General features: G+C 37.6%; 1 protein-coding gene and 1 pseudogene across 1 annotated transcript; both read right to left on the bottom strand.

Annotated features, from left to right (window-relative positions):
* The window catches only part of LOC122022994, a 29,198-nt pseudogene extending 18,656 nt beyond the window's left edge, over window positions 1–10,542 (bottom strand).
* Window positions 10,543–10,894: 352 nt separating this feature from the next.
* On the bottom strand, window positions 10,895–14,713 carry LOC122024776 (ABC transporter G family member 22-like). Its single transcript, XM_042583472.1, has 11 exons — window positions 14,672–14,713; window positions 14,178–14,568; window positions 13,765–13,847; window positions 13,440–13,687; window positions 13,165–13,320; window positions 12,818–13,001; window positions 12,443–12,751; window positions 12,069–12,356; window positions 11,702–11,986; window positions 11,313–11,420; window positions 10,895–11,238 (listed from the first exon to the last, which is right to left on the bottom strand). The coding sequence occupies exons 2-11, from the start codon at window positions 14,560–14,562 to the stop codon at window positions 10,987–10,989; spliced, it is 2,298 nt and encodes a 765-aa protein (XP_042439406.1). The 5' UTR covers window positions 14,563–14,568; window positions 14,672–14,713; the 3' UTR covers window positions 10,895–10,986.
* Window positions 14,714–15,398: the final 685 nt, after the last annotated feature.

Here is a 15,398-nt window from a genome sequence, read left to right as displayed (position 1 = left end):
ACTTTCCTATTTTTCTTGATAACAACTTTGTTATCAAAATAGACATAATATCTATAATAGTTTAGAAACTGAAATCAGGTTCTTTCTAAACTTGGTACGTAAAGACAATTACTTAAAATCCATATTTTATTCTTATCAAAGGATAAACATCTCCTACTGCAACAGTTACCACTTTTACAGTAGTGCCCATGTGGACGGTGATTTACCTTTCATTTAGTTCGGGTTTCCTGGAACCCTGCAATGAATTGCAGACATGATTAATGACATCTTGTATCTACACTCCAGGTTCTGGTAGATAACACCACTAGACATGTTTCAACTAATGAATTAAATACACCTAAATTGTTCTTAGTTCTAAGAAGATAGTCTACCTTAATGTCCAAGTCCTATTTCCAATCATTACAATTGGGACTACTAAGTCTTTTCTATAGTATGACTACTAGGGATTGACAAACATCCTAAGAATCACAAAAACATTTGGTCAAGATCAACTCCTTAAAATCTCCATGAATTTTGTGTATACAAAATCGAAGAGGAGATTTTATTCATTAATTTTATTATCTCGTCAACTTTACTTTATGACGAATAAAATTAATAGTTGATATGTCTTTGATCAAATATTTGGTCAAAACTCTTTGAATTTAAAATAACATTGATTCCTCAAACAATATTATTTAAATTTACCAACACCTCAAACACCGTGAATTTTGCATGCCACGTTAGTGTGGACGTATACAAATTCAACATTTGTAAAAGGAGGGTTTTACCCATTAACTATCTTGTCAACGTATCTTTATGACAAATAAAATTATCTCAAACACCGTTAATTTTGTATGTCACGTTAGTGTGGACGTATACAAAATCAATCATTTGTAAGAGGGGTTTTAACCCTTTAATTTTATTATCTTGTCAACCTAGTTTTATGACAAATTAATAGTTGGTTTCATTTGGTCACACAAATAATAGCAGTGACTCTGGGGAGGATACTATTAGATGTGTCTAAGTGTATACCATTACTTGACACTAAGTCCATTAATAAGATTATGCCCCTTCCGTTGGGGAAGATCACACGCTCTTAATTAACTTCCTATAGTCATCCAAAAATGGAAGTCTGTTCTAGTGATCCATAAACAAGCTCATCCGTTATGGAGGAAGGCACTCAGAGCCAACGCGCAAGCTTGTTTGCATCACTTACAAACCAGTAATGGAGACCATGGGATTTATTTAAAAATCCCTCTCCCACTTAGTTATTTATAAATGAGGAATTTTAACTATGCTAGCCTACTAGTCATGTATACTAACATGCACACACAGCACAATATAAAAGCAATAAATAGAAAATCTAATTTTCAACTATTATGGCTTTTATCTCTAGTTGTCCTCCGTGTGTTGTCATCCCAAGCTGCTGCCATATTTGGCCACCGCCACCGGGTCTAGCTGTCGCATCCATCTTGCTCCTAGTTCCGCTGCGCCTCTGGGGATTAAATATCAGACAAATAGTAATCAAGTTAAGTACTTCAGCTTAGTTAAACACTAACTAAATACAATTAACTTAACCTGACTAACCAAGTGAAAACTGTTATCTTCTGATAGTCAGTAAGTAACTAATGGTTAAATAGTTAAAGATTTTTTGTTCTATTTTAATGTCAGGTTTAGGGGGAGGATTACTTCAAATTATTTTCATACTTAGTAAAACTATTTGTAACAAAATTATTTTCTCTTCTTTGAAAATATTTTACAAAATTATTTTTGAAAAGTGTTTTTTATTTTCTTGAAAATACTTTAGTAAAATTATTTTAAAATTACTTTAATTTTACAAACTTATTTTTAAAAATTATTCTGAAAATTACTTTAATTTTGCAAAATTATTTTTGAAAGTTGTTTTGAAAATTACTTTAACTTACAAAAATAAGTTAACTTACAAAATTAGTAGGTTTTGCCTTAATACTTTACAAAAATTATTTTTGAAAATATTTTTTTAAGTTAACTTAAAAACTAAGCTATTTTGATAATTATGAAAAGGTAGTAGATTTTTGAATATGTGTTCAAAAGTTATCTTCCAAAATTTGGCTATTTTGAAAATTAGAAAACGTTAGTAGATGTTGAAAATTATTTCTAATATAAAAGTTTAAAGCTTATATTTTTTTTTTACAATTACTTTAGCGACTTTTCCAAAATTTTCTTTTAACTTGTTTTCTACATTAAGCTCCCCCAAGTCACTCTGAATTCAGTTAGCAATCTATATTGATTTTTTTTAGCTGATTATTCTTATCTTTTCTATATTTTTATAATGAATGTCAAAGGGAGAGGGTTAGATGTCATTGCTTACTTTTTGCATATTTTTCACTAACTTAACCCAGGTTATCATTGCATCAAAAAAGGGGAGATTGTTGGTGCGGTTAGCACTAACAGTCTAACTCAGGTTTTGATAAATGACAAAGTAGGTTAAGTTAGGTTTGTTGTGATATAACACTTTAACTGAGTGTGCAGGAGAAATCCAGCTCGGTCGACGGGCCGACCAAATAGCTGGTGTGAAGTCCAGCTAGGTCGACGGACCGACCAGATAGCTGGCACAAAGGCCAGCTAGATCGACGGGCCGACCGGATAACTGGTATGAAGTCCAGACAGGTCGACGAGCTGACCGGATGTCTGGCAGGTAAGTTAAGATAAGTCACTGGAGGGGAGTGACTTGGTGAGGACGTGTTCCCAGTTAGGGAACTTAGGCATCGATCCAACTTAGAACCAATTTGGGAATCTAAGTTGAAATCGTGACTAGATTCTGGTCTCGGTGAGACGAAATATAATTACTACTCTATTTGATTATAATTGTGCTAACACTTTATTTTACAGGGTAGTATAATATGTATTTACCTCGAACTATCATTTTCTTGCAGGAAAAGGATTTGCTGGAAAATGATGGTCTGGACGCCCGGAAGGGATCCGGGCGCTCGGAATGCAAAATTCTATCTCGACGCAAACGTGGAGCGTGCTAGTTGGCTGGGCCTACGTCATAGTCCAAGCGCCCGGAAGGGATCCGGGAGCCCGGAGTGTTGGTGCAATCATGCCCTGGAAGTTTCAATGTGTTGACAATTATTTAAGTTTAGGTTAATACGGTAGAACTAACATGCATTGTGAGTTTGCAGGAGGAGTTTCTTGCAGGTCAGAAGACCAGATGCAAGGGAAGTCCAAGAAGGTCGAGGACTGGATTCTTGGCAAAAAGAGTTCTTGCGGGTCAGAAGACCAGATGCAAGGCAAGAGAAGTCCAAGAAGGTCAGGGACCGGATTCTTGGCAAGAGAAGCTCCTGCAAGTCACAAGATTATGTGTGTGATAGCCTCACTGTGAGAGATCGACTGGTAAATCGATTCAGACATAGCTGTGCGGCAGATTGCCTCTGAATCGATCAGCCGATCGATTGAAGGTAAGGAAATCGATTGGCTGATCGATTGGTAAGGTTCTGCGCAGCACAAAATGCGTCTGGATCGATCAGCCGATCGATCTGTGAACATTCTGTGTGAAGTACAGAATCGTTCTGAATCGATCAGCCGATCGATTCAAGGGATTGAATCGATCGGCCGATCGATCCATGAACATTCTGTGCGAAGCACAGAATCGTTCTGAATCGATCAGCCGATCGATTCAAGGTATTGAGTCGATCAGCCGATCGATTCAAGGTATTGAATCGATCGGCCGATCGATTCACGAAGCTGCGATTTCATGAGCAAGTGGCTGAATCGATTCAAACGCTGCCCCAATCGAACCAAGTCAAATAAAAGAATCTGCACCGTTGATCTTGACGCGATGGCTTCCAACGGATACTTGTGAATCGATTAGGATATAACCTCAATCGATCCACGTCGACAGCGGCGTGAGAAACGGCTAGTTTTCTCAACGTTTAAAACACGGGAAGAAACTGGAAAACAAATACACAACGAAAATCATATTGTTGTTCCATTGCTTTCCAAGTCTTTTGAAAGCTCTCAAGTGATCAAGATTCAAAGAAAAAGGTTCAAGCTCCTCTCCACTACGTACTGAAGTCTCACCTGCAAAGAAGAAGCCGGTTAAAGCTTGTAATCCTTCTCTTCTTCTTCTTTGTAGTGTTTGTAATATTTACTTTGAAGAGAAGGGAGAGTTGTATTTCTGTTAAGGTTTCTCCACCTTCGGTGTGATTCTGAGAAGGAGGGTTTTTGATAGTGAAAGAGTGTGAGTAGTGTGGATCCTTGGACTAGTCACCTCCTTGAGGAGGTGGATACCAAGTAAATACCGGTGTTAGCATTGCCTTCAGATTTCCGCTGTGCAAAACAAAGTTGGTCAGCAAAAGAAGTGAGCCATTCACCCCCCCCCCCTCTAGCTCAACCGATTCTAACACGGAACACTCGTATAAAAGAAGCCTTCCACCAGAGCTTTGGACAACAACTTGTAACGCCCACCCTTGTTACCCTAGGGCGGCGCTACGTTCGTACATGCTTCAGTTATACTATGGCAGCGGAAGAACAAAAATTTTTCTTTTTAAACATTCATTTTATAACATGATATCACAGATTAAATGTGCATATGTTGATTCTATAACTAATCATATTAATTTGTCCGGATCGTACTTTGCCGAGCCACCACCACACACATCACTATCTGCTCCTCCTGTTGCTCCTCTAGCTCATCCAGCTTCTTTATCTGCGGTACAAGGAAAGTAAGCTGTGAGCACTCATGGCTCAGTAAGTTCCTTTCCTACTCACTAAAACCGAAAATCATCGTATATTAATATCATGCGTAGTATCATAAGCATACGACATACAAGGGTATCATATTCATATCATGACATTATATCATCAGATAATTCAAGCACATATGTAGGCAATGCATCATGAATTTGAAAGCTTATACTTATAAGTACTTGAAATTCATATCATCATTAGAGGGGATCCCGGTTTGTACCACATACATAATGCGCGCGCTTCTTAAGTAGGTCCAAGGTAGCAAGTCTTGAACCCTACCATACATACATACTAGGTCCGAGTCTTACTCCATCGACCTAGGGCATTCACAAGAGGCCCGAGTCTTATTCCATCGACCCCGGGCGTTTACTGAGCCCACCCTTGGTACAAACCATACAAAATAATTTATCATGCATAACTATCATATCATATCCCTAACAAATCTTTCATGCATTTCATTTTTCATTTCTTTTCATTATGTATAGCATTTCCTATGCTATCACATATCATGGCATTTACATAACATAAATTTCATTCTTTTCTCATTATGTATAGCATTTCCTATGCTAACACATATCATAGCATATACATAACATAAATTTCATTCTTTTCTCATTATGTATAGCATTTCCTATGCTATCACATATCATGACATATACATAACATAAATTTCATTCTTTTCTCATTATGTATAGCATTTCCTATGCTATCACATATCATGACATATACATAACATAAATTTCATTCTTTTCTCATTATGTATAGCATTTCCTATGCTATCACATATCATGGCATATAAAACAAATACATGATCCTTAACAAGAAAACAAATACATGATCCTTAACATTTCATAGGGAGAACCTCGTACTAGTTGGGTAAAACAATAATTTCCCTAGCCTCTTAAAATTATTTTTGGCCGAAATTCTAGGGTTAAGTACTCCTTTGATCAAGCATCATATAAGTGTAAAAACATGAAGAAGATCCTTTTTCCATGGCATAGAAAATCTATCATGTAGTGTAGACTTAGTTACACCTCACTAGATTTCGAAAGCTCTTCTTAACTGAATTTTCTCAGACTTGTTTCTAGGTTTTAAAATCCTCATAAAATCTGAAAAATATATAAAAAGCCTTGTACCACAGGTGAGGGGAAGCTTACCTCCTTCGCTTAAGTTTCCTAGAGTTGAGAACTTGCTTGGACCTTTCTTCCTTGCTTGCTTTGCTCGGCACCAATGGAGGAGAGGAGTGGCTAGGTCTTTTGGTGGAGAGGAGGAGGAAGAAGAGGCTTCTCTTTCCTCTTGTGTTGCTCGGCAACAACAAGAGAGAAAGAGGGAGAGAGTGAAGAGGAAGAAGAGGTTCTTCCTCTTGTGTTGCTCGGCAACAAGAAGAAGAAGAGAGCGAGAGGTGAGTCTCGGCACAAAAGGGAGGAGAGGAGGAGAATGAGTGGGGGATGAAGTTGAAGTTACCCCTCCATGCCTATTTATACTAAAATGAGGGGAGGAAACTTGACTTGATTCATCATCCCTATTCATTTCTCCCCTTAAATGACAAGAATATTCTAGAGAAATGCCTTTTGAGTTCTCTCTTTTCTTTCCCTTAATTTCTCTCTTTTCTCTCCTTTAATTAAAATTCCTATCTCTCCTCTTACAATATCCTCTCCTATCCCACTTGGTTAACACATGCATGCATCCACAAGAGAACCAAGGATCAAAACTTGTTTATGTATATTTTTATTTCTTTTTACTTCCTTTTCCTTTTAAGTAGAAAGAATCCTTTCTTATTCTTAACTACTTAATCCTTTCTCTCCTTATCAATAATTCTCCTATCCCCTTTGGTATCCTATACATGTTCCTTACAAGAGATCCAAGGTTCAATCTCTCTTCTAACATTTTATTTTCTTTTGTACATAATAATTCGTATATTACTATATTATGCATTATGCATAAATATTTCATACATATATATATTATCTCATATTTCTTCCTTTTGTCCATATTAATTCCATACATTTTAAATCATGCATAGATGATTTATATTCTCAACTTTATTTTTCTTTCATAAAGTTTTAATCATCTAAATTCATCTTAATATTTAACTTAGAATATTTACACCTTCTTTTCATTCGTACTCTCATTATCCTTACTTTCTTATCTAGGCTTTCTAGGGGTGTTACACAACTTCTGCTACGACTGCTCTGTTGTGCACTGCTCCTGTGACGCCGCGAGGCTTCTCCAACAACCTACGATTTAATCTTCTGTTTCTGTTGTCGGTATTATTTTAATAATTCCTGTACTCATATTTGTAATCATTTTTATGAGTTATTAGTGATTGCCCAACGAAAGCACTCGATGAGTACAGGTCTTGGAGTAGGAGTCGACGAAAGCTCCAAATCAAGTAAAATTGGTTGTGTTAGTAGCATTGTCTTTATTTCCGCTTTCCGCTGCATACTCGAATCGATTTTTGAATTCTTAACGATCGCTATTCACCCCCCTCCCCCTCTAGCGAACTCTACAATCCAACACTTTTAATGATCCAAGAAGAGTAATGTAGAATACTCTTAAGAGATCACCTATGTGAGAAAGAAGTGGGGGTCACTTCGAAGAGAATTGGAGGCACAATTCTTAGAACTTCTCATAGAACCAGACATGATCATGGCCAAAAATGAACACACTCATGAGAACTAAGTTTTATTAGGGAGAGTCTTCGGTGAAATATGGCAATGCTTACATAGACGACAAAACAGTTCAAGGACATTGCGTCTACTATCAGTCAGTAAGCTAACAGATCTTCACAAGGGAAGGTTCAAAGGGTAAAATCTACATGTCCTATACTAGACTCAACTGCTGAATACTATCACATACCCTATCTCCATTCATGTGGGGGATTATTGGATATATGTGAATGGAGAAGAGGTGGAAGAGACATGAAGCTTCATCGTGAATAAGACTTTAATCCCACATTGGGAGCTTCAAGGCATATTGGTTGATTTATATTGATTTACATGCATTGATGATGTAAATAAATGCATAGAGACTTTCTCTCACGCGTGGGTGCGCAGGGGGTGCAAATCTAGGGCCCGGATTGCACTGAACCATGTTAACTCGTATGCGAGCATGACCTGCACCCGCTGAATGTCGGATCGGTCTGGGCAAAATTTGTCCAAGTGGAACAACCAATATTTTACTACATAAAACTTTTTGCTGCTTATTTAAGGGTGTAACAGATGCATTAAATTAAAGATTAATGCAGCCGAGTAAAACGTTGACGTTTCGCAGCTGACAAATAATGATCATTAAATGATAATTAACGTTGCTCATTAGTCTAAGCTCCTACATAAGGAGGTGCGACCACAGGTAAAAGGTTACATGCTCAAAAAGTTGAAGCTCTCACCTACGTTCCTCTTCTCTTCTATCGTGCATCTCTTGCTAGGCGGAGTGTATTGCCCGTGATAGCAGTCGGGTACCTCTCAGTTCGTCGTGACCATTAGTGCTTAGTGGGGAATCACGATTCACCGTTGTATCCTAGGAAACAGAGGACCCGAGAAAACCTCGAAGCACAGCTAGAGGTGAGGGTGAATCTGTTTCAAGGAAACTGCGACCCTCCCAGGCCTTGGTCCATCCGCCCACTCGAATTCTACGTTTGCTGGGCTGCTAACTCGGTCGGCCTCTGCATTCGCTTGGCCCTCTACTCGCTCGACCTCTTCTTCGCTCGGCTGCATGCCCATTCGACCTCTGCTCACCTGACCTCTTCTTCACTCGACTGCACGCCCATCCGGCCGCAGCTTGCTTGGCCCCTTCTTCTCTCGGCTGCACACCCGTTCGGCCTCAACTCGCCCAACCTCTTCTTCGCTCGGCTGCACGCCCATCCAGCCGTAGCTCGCTCGCCCCTTCTTCGCTCGGCTGCACGTCCGTTCGGCCTTAGCTCGCTCGATCAGTTCACTCGGCCTCTCATTTGCTTGCTCGTTCGGTCGCTCGTTTGCTTGTTCGCTCGGCCCTCGGTCACTTAGTTTGTGACTTGCCCGTCCGGCCGCTCACTCGGTTGGCCTCGTTGCTCGTCCTGCTTCTTACTCGCCCGATCATCCACTCGCCCGACCGGTCGCTCAGTCTGCTCGGCTGTCTGCTTGCATGCTCAAGCGGTCACTCGTCTACATTTAGCACTTGGCAGAAATCAACCCCTGTTGGCAACGTAAAATTATTTGCTCAGGTCATATCAATAGATAAATTGAATTTAATTTAGTATATTTAAATTTAGCTAATTCTCAAGAGCACTAATGAAGGAAGACGAAAACCTAGAGATTTACCGAGCTCTATGTTTGCAAAAAGAGCTTTTTATCTGGAGCAAAATGGGATCCTTACAATACCTATAATCTGTATAAGATTTGAGACTGTCGCCCGAGGGAAGCTGTTCCAACAACACTTCCAGCAGGTAATTCCGACAGAGAACTTGCAGATAAGGAAATGAATGCATCCCTTGCGTCTTCTCGGGGAAGGTTGCAGGGCAAGATGGTGTCTTGTGGAAGATAAGTAGGAACATCCTTCAATATTGAATGAACTGCGATGTCAATTCCACCTTCCAACAGTGCCTCATCGATCTATCTCTTCAAACAATTTCGGTGAAATCTCACTTTACCGTCTAATACAACCATTAAATGGCTATCGTAATCATTTTACGTCAGCATAATTGTAGACACATCATCAAACCATATAAACATGACACAAAGCTTTTGCAGAGATCTTATTATATTCATCGAAAGCAAGCTTTTGTAGGAACAAACTTTTGGGGTTTGACCCTTGGTTCAGAAGCGCAAATATCAGTTATCAAGATGCCTGAAGACCAATGTTACTAAGAGCAACAGATGTTATCAGCCTAGCATTTTCATCTGGACCAAGAGAAATCTGCAATGGGATTTCACCTGCCACAGAATGAGAAGAATATTGCGAAGTGTGCTGCCTCAAAACTGCACATTTGGAGTAGAAAACACGACGAACCGTGAAGGAAACAAAGAGGAGGGGCGAATCCTAAAACAAAACACTAAAAAATCCCTACTTTTAACTAGAAAGCTAATATCTTGCGTCAAAGATTATAACTTCTACTAGAGCTAAGATCATTCTAAACTCTCTAACTTTTTCAATTGATTTTAATCAAAATCGATTGATAAATTTAGAAAGGTTAAAATAATATAAAATTAAGTCTTTTGTCTTCATATGATTATTATGATTATATCTATATATTCAAATCTTACTATTTTATTAAAAATCTCCCCTCTTTACTAATTAACTTTGGTGAAGCCTAAAATGCATTTACGTTAATGTCCTTTTTTTCTATTCACACTAAAAATAATTCCAAGGTTTATTAGTAATTCCATAAGCGAAACAATCAGTGATCTAGAGTTCGAGACTCAGCTACAACGTATTATATGAATTTTTCTCATCATTAATTTTCTCTGGTTGTTTTATATAAAAAAATATAGTTCTCTTTAGTCCCATATCTTAGAATTGACAACACTATAATCAAAGAAACTTCTATAAATATTTTAGGCCGACGATGTTAAAAAATATACTTTTCTTAGTTTTTTTTTTAATTAAAACAAGTATAATATTATATTAAAATAATTTTTTTCATAAGGAAGCCCGTTATAGTAGTTTATTGCTAGGATTCTCTAGCGTCACTATTGCATGGGTTTGACGAATCTTACCCAAATAATTAGTACTTGGTTCATAAGGGTGACACTAGAAAATCCAAGCAATTCGGATTTTCAAAAACCCAAATAATTTATATATTACACAGCAACACGTGTGCACGATCACACTAGTATCAATTGAATATGTTACCATGCGAATAACATATTTTTAATTATACAAGACTTTTTAATATTTTTTAAAAAGCTTTTAATTGATCATTAGAACAATCAATTAAATTTACTATTTATTATAGTAAAAACATTTCCATTGCTCGAATTGAGGATAAAAATAAAATTGAGTAATGATTTGATAATTTTAAAATTACAGTAAGTGATTTAGATATTTCAAAATTTTTTCAGGTTTTAATAATAATAATAATAATATTATTATTATTATTATTATTATTATTATTATTATTATTATTATTATTATTTACTTTAATTTGGTGATCTACCATAGATATTTCTTTGCATCATCATACAATTCTAAGTCTGATATGTGTTGAGCAAACTTCTCATTACTTACTACAATGTTATGTAGAAAGCATAAAGTAGCTGAAGTTCTGATGAAGCTCAATTCTTGTTCATGGTTTTAGCCTTAGGAACTTTGGACTATTGTCTTCTTTAGGAAAAGATAAGCTAATATTCTGTACCCAAATGCCATAGCTATCAAAGCTCCCACTTCCATCCCTCCATTGTCAAGTCTGAATCCTTTTATGTAAGGTGACTCGCAAGGATCATAGCTGTTGTGGCTCTTGTTTGTGCATCGATACTGTGCCTTAAGGAGCAAACGATAGGCATGGTAGTTGAGAGACAAATAGCGGATCCATTCCATGAAGAATGGGGTCTTCTGCAGGGACAAGCAAAGTTTATTTAATAAAGTTATGCTACATGATCAGTTAGGAGCTTCTACAAATGAGTTACCTCTATGAAGTAACCTCCAGCTAATATGAAAGTAATAATGATGACAGAAGCTAATGTCGTAGCTTTCTTGACGTCCATCAGAGATGCACCTACGGCCAGTCCCAAACCCTATCAAAATAAAACTTAGCCATGAATCATTATACTCCTTTCTTATGGGTACCCTACAGTCATTGCTACTGCTCGGTGAGTGAATATTCTTGATGAATTCTCATAAAATTATGTAGTCCCATATATACAAGCTATTAGGTTATTAAGATTTATGATTTATCTGCCCTGATCAAGATAGTTCTATTTGTATGGTGTAAGAATTCTCTATTATACAACAATGATACAATAATTTCGTATCTCTTAACTTATATTTTGTAATATAACAGTAGTGAATGAGTTACCTGGGCAGCCACAATGGTCAAAAATATAGTTAGCATACTATTTAGAAATGCCACAAAGTCGGATCTCAATCCTGCCATGAAATAGACAATGAGCAAGAAGACTGTTGGTAGGATGAGATCCAAAGGTAGATCACTCATGGTTCTAGCAATGAAGTATGCACTGAGTTTGTACATGTCCACTGATCTCTCTTTAGATAGCATAGCTCGTTCTTTAGGAAATGTGAAAATAGCAGCAAAAACTGGGAAGTGACCCCAAAATACAGACATGAAGAACAGCAATCCTACCTGTGGGTTTTACTGTCAAAAGTTAGAAACTCGAAACTGATCTTTGTTTATCAAAGACAGAATATTTTGTGCAAACACCCACCTGATCTTGTAGTTTTTTTGGTGAAGAAGCATCAGAATCCCACCAGAGTGACCCAATAATTGTTGCGGTTGTTATGACTTGAGTGACCTGGATGCAGTTCAAGTATTCACGGCGCCTTTCTTTTAGACCCCTGCAGAAAAGAATGTGGCACTGCTCCAACCAATTAACCCTTAAGTCATTTGAGCTGGTTCCTCCTTGCACTATCCACCTCCTGTCAAATGGAGCTGGTGCAAGAAGCTTCTGCTTTTCTACATCCGCAACTCTGGTTTCATAAACTCCCAGAAGATACTACCAAAGCATAGTGGAAAGAAATAATTAATAGCATGAGAGTAAAAAAGTTTAAAAGTGAGCACATACTTTGCTTTTCTACATACTTCATGAATGTCTATTGGAGAAGGGCTGTCTTCATGGCATTTGATTTGTTGACTCCCATTTAAGGATTTAAGTTCCAGTTCCATAGGTATTGATTTGTCATTGATGTTCCCATTGGCTAGATCTATCAGAAACTCGGCTGGGTTCATTGGTATGAGAGGGCGACAACCAATTGAGGAGAAATATATCATTGCTTCTGATGCTTTTCCAAAATACAAGGAACTGCCTTTGCCCAAGAGAATTAACTTATCAAACATATTGAATATTTTACTGGAAGGCTGGTGTATAGTAATAACCACAGATTTTCCTGCCTGCATGAACCACAATGATAATTTGCAAATATGGAGGTGAGTTGTTAATATAAGTATATAACATACATGGGCAATGTTGAGCAGCATCTGAATTATCCTAATTGCTGTAGTTGAATCAAGACCAGATGTTGGTTCATCTAAAAAAAGAAGTGATGGATCAAGCAGGATTTCACTCCCGATACAAACTCTCTTCCTTTCGCCACCTGAAATTCCTCTTGCACTAGCTCCACCTACTATCATATCTTGGCACCTGTAGTGGATCATATAGCTGTTAGTAGCAGCTAGCATGATGAGGGATGGCTTGGCATATATCAAAACTATGCTCGTCAATGAGTTATCATCCAAAAGAAAATTTTTAGGTAAACCTCAAAATTTTCATTGTAGTGATAATGTGTTGAGGCTCAAGTGGTTACCTTTCAAGTCCTAGATCAAAGATGACATTCATGACCCTTTCTTCCTTCTGCTGTTTAGTTAATGTTTTGGGAAGTCTAAGAAGAGCAGCATAAGTCAAGGTCTCTCTCACTGTTAGGCTGGTAAAGACTACATCATCTTGCAGCACGAATCCTATCCTGCTCACCACCAAGTATTCTCTTTAAGTGCACCAAGTAGTAGGGAAGAAGATTAAATCATTGTCTATAGAAATAAGTCTATAACAGAGATTGGATAGTTTATGCATGGAGTTTGATACCTTTGCTTGAGTGCTTTACTGTATGGTTGGTCGTTATAAGTTATGCTTCCGCTGTCACTCTTAATTTTTATTCTTCCACTCAGGATATTAAGCAGAGTTGTTTTACCACCTCCTGATGGCCCCATAAGAGCTAAAATCTCACCAGGTTCCACTGACCCTGTAACTCCTTGAAGAACATACTCCATCGAATTTGAAACTGGACTAGGCCTTTCATTTACTCTTCTGACCTTGTATCCCACATCTGAAAACTGTATGAAGTGGGTGGTCAAACCTAATAGCTTGAGATGGTTTATCATTTAGGGAATATGTCTGATTGTTACGGTACCTTGAGATATATAGGGAAGCTAGGCTCTTTCTTGATTTTCATCCACAATGCTGATTCTTTGTCTTTGTTGCCATCCATGAACCCTGCCATGCCACTTCCCCATCTTTAGTATAAATGTTTGTCAGTAGATGTATTTTTTTTATATAGATTAATCAAAGCTTGCTTGAAATTTGCATCATTCTATCATCAATTGAAATAATACATGCATTTGAAATTCTTCCTACTTCAAAAGTTGAGCATGAAGAAACTAACAGTATCATTTGGTTAGTTGAGTTGTCTCTACACTGAGGCAAGTCTGCTGTTTCTGCTGCTATTGCTAGAATCAAGTGGTACTAGATAGCATTGTTGACAAATATGGTTATAGAGCTTCATAATCAATTAATCATAATATTACTTCAGCAGGCAAGTTTTACCATGTGTTGCATTCTCTTGTTTTTCAGGTGATGACAAGATAGTTCTATAGTTAACCACATGCTCGCTTTTTCCTGTGCTTCTTGTGCCGTTATCGATCGCTGCAACAGTGACTAACAAGTTTTGTGCAGTATTTCCACCATCAGCAGTCAAATCTGATCTCTCTGAACTCACCTTCCTAACGAAGCTTCCGTTCATCCTTGAGCTGAACCAGGGAAAATGCCCATCATTTGGCAATTTACCCATGATTGAATCAGCACTCCTTGCTTTTCGTATGCCGTCATTATAGTCCTGCACTGGCCTTGATCTCGAAATCAGATCATATACTTCATCCATACTTTGGAAGGTTTGTTGAATTTTTGGTGGCATAAGCACTTTAGCCTCCATTAGTACCTGTATTTTGCAAGAGTGGATATGATTCAATAAATTCAATCTGCTCACAAAATGTTGTTACTATACCATGAACTACATAAGGATCTGTAAACAGAGTTATTACCTGTAGAATTAAGCTTGAAAGAAATTGTACACCCCTTGTTGAAGTGAGTGGTTTGCGGAGGAGATGCTTTCTTCTCAAGCTAGAGTCTGCCTTTTATAGACATTGGATGGGAAGCAAACATTCCTCCATAACTAGTAAAGTCTAGTCAGTCGAGTGAAATGAAATTTCTCAGATATGTTAGTCATTTATATCACATCTATGAAAAGTAGAAAAGGAGGAGCCACTATACTTCCTTTAGTATATATATACAAAAAAATTGTTGAGTTTTTGTAATTATATATCTTTAGTAGGCATTTGCAAATTGATGTATAAAAGGGGTTAGGCCCCTATGTAATAGCTGCCTAACACTCGCTATGACAAGCTGCCCAGCCAATGGTTCCTTAGCTATTACATTCAATAGCTGCATCTTCTTATGAAAAATCAGATTTGAATGTTTCACCGTTTAGTTCAGAATTCTTCAGGATACAAAGCCTGTCTAACAAATGATGGCGATGCACATAATCAATGCTGGTAAATGTACATAATGAATAAGTTGAGCTAACTGCTACATTTTGGTCATAATTTGCAGGATTGAGACATAAAGGACACATGAACAGTTGCACTGAATAGAAGGTTGCTATCGTATCTCGAAGCTGAGTGAATAAATGATAAGTTTGTGGAGAAGGAAGCAATGCCCTATTCCTTGGGGAACCAAGGCTGCCCACATCTTTCATGAACCTTCATCTGT

The sequence above is a fragment of the Zingiber officinale genome, chromosome 9B, assembly GCF_018446385.1.
Source record: "Zingiber officinale cultivar Zhangliang chromosome 9B, Zo_v1.1, whole genome shotgun sequence".
In the NCBI taxonomy this organism is placed as follows: Eukaryota; Viridiplantae; Streptophyta; class Magnoliopsida; order Zingiberales; family Zingiberaceae; genus Zingiber; species Zingiber officinale.
The sequence above is the reverse complement of the archived record's forward strand: the minus strand, read 5'-3'. Positions and strand labels throughout refer to the sequence as shown.

Coding starts and splice junctions, on each gene's coding strand:
- LOC122024776 (XM_042583472.1), bottom strand. CDS start 14,562: ATGGAGGCTAAAGTGCTTATGCCACCAAAAATTCAACAAACCTTCCAA. Junction 13,848..14,177: donor ACAAGAGAATGCAACACATG/GTAAAACTTGCC, acceptor GTGGCATGGCAG/GGTTCATGGATGGCAACAAA. Junction 11,239..11,312: donor CTGGAGGTTACTTCATAGAG/GTAACTCATTTG, acceptor TTGTCCCTGCAG/AAGACCCCATTCTTCATGGA.